The 1585-nt window shown below is 30.5% G+C and overlaps 1 protein-coding gene across 1 annotated transcript in view; it reads right to left on the minus strand.

The window, feature by feature from the left end:
* Positions 1-1585, minus strand: part of LOC108629997 (uncharacterized) — a 14724-nt gene continuing 13139 nt past the window's right edge. The window contains exon 3 of the mRNA XM_026817750.1: positions 1-69. Within this exon, the coding sequence (XP_026673551.1) occupies positions 1-69 (69 nt within the window). The remainder of the gene's footprint in view (positions 70-1585) is intronic.

Consider the following 1585-nt stretch of genomic DNA (forward strand, 5'->3'; position numbering starts at 1 on the left):
TTAAGTTCTTCCTGGCACGCAGTAATTAATTAAGATAGGGCATCCACTAACAGAAAGCACCACGTCGTGCTAGAGTGAAAATAATCTAGTTAGAACGTTGCAACGAAATTACCGAGGCTGCTAGAAAATATACATGAAACTGACGTAATTCGTTTATCGTCATACAAGTTGTTACTTCTCTATTAAAACCCTCTATTAAAAAAGCAAAATTCGGTCATGTTACACATTGGCAGTAATTAAAGAAAATGGAGCAAAATATATAATTCTTCATAAAGTTGGTTCAATGAAATCCGTGTTACATGATATAATAAACTTTCTGTATAAGAGAAAAATAAGAAATTTAAAATTTAAATACGAAGATGGAAATTTCATAATGGACTCAAGAAGATCTTCATGAAAGCATGGAAATTTGATGCCAGCAAATGCACAGGTTTTTCAAAAAAACCTTTTCAAAGAAAAATTTCAAATAATTTATTTGTCACGAAGGCTTGTAAAACTACAAAACACAAAGCTTGCTTCAGTTGGAACTTGTCACGAAGACGGAGAGATACAATTACAAGACGAAAAGGGAAGACAAGGAGACACGTGCAATCATATTTTTGGAACGACGGAACGAGGACACTGACCTTTATATATACATGTATAGTACCGACGAAATCGATACGAAATTCATGAAATTTAATTGTTATAAAATTTTCTATTTATAATAAAATAACAATAACTGTATCAGTTTCATAATTGAAGACCAAAGCGAATATTTTAACAAAGGATATCGATTTCCATAATTCAATCCATTAATAAGCATACATATGTCGTATAATTACAATGAACCTCTGAAAATTACTTCAATTTCTGTATAGAGAGAAGCAAATTTAAATAACGTTACAGCATTATGAAATAAACATGGTCTGTGGTGTATAAGGTAACCATTCTCTTTACCGCAGCTCATATTATACGTCCATCCCGCTCTACCAAAAGTAATTAAGTTTTTTAAATGAACCAACGTGTAGACCACAATTTTCTACAGTCGATTTCTCTGGTTTTTCTTTGGTCGAACAATGCTTTTCCGTTTGTTTTGAGTAAATCGGTTTTAGAACGTTCGTACAGCTATCTATTACTTTCATATATTTATGTCTGAAAGATATAATCGTGCTGTTACAATTACCATTCCGACTTCTAATATTAAGTACTAATAAATAAACATTAAAATGAAGTTATTTTCTTAATCAAAGTTTAATTAATAATTCGAGTATTGTTGAAATGTTTTCTGTCTGTTCGCCAATATATGTACAGTATATAAATGACACATTTAAGTGTATGTAAGGTGACATGAGAGCGTATGAACATTTCGACAAAAATCTTCAACACTGATTTACTCGAAAACGAGACCCTAAAAAAGAGCATTATTCTATTTTCATATACATTCACCTTCTTGTACCACTAAATTAACACTAGAAAGACTGAAACTTAGTATACCTATATTGCCCAAAGCAGTCAAAATGACTGCATTGTGAAAGAATAATGTGTAAAGAAATTTGTGTAAAATTAATTTTTAATATTTTTTATATTATTTACAGTCATATAA

Source organism: Ceratina calcarata, unplaced genomic scaffold (assembly GCF_001652005.2).
Source record: "Ceratina calcarata isolate Rehan_Ccalc_2016 unplaced genomic scaffold, ASM165200v1 scaffold61, whole genome shotgun sequence".
Lineage (NCBI taxonomy): Eukaryota > Metazoa > Arthropoda > Insecta > Hymenoptera > Apidae > Ceratina > Ceratina calcarata.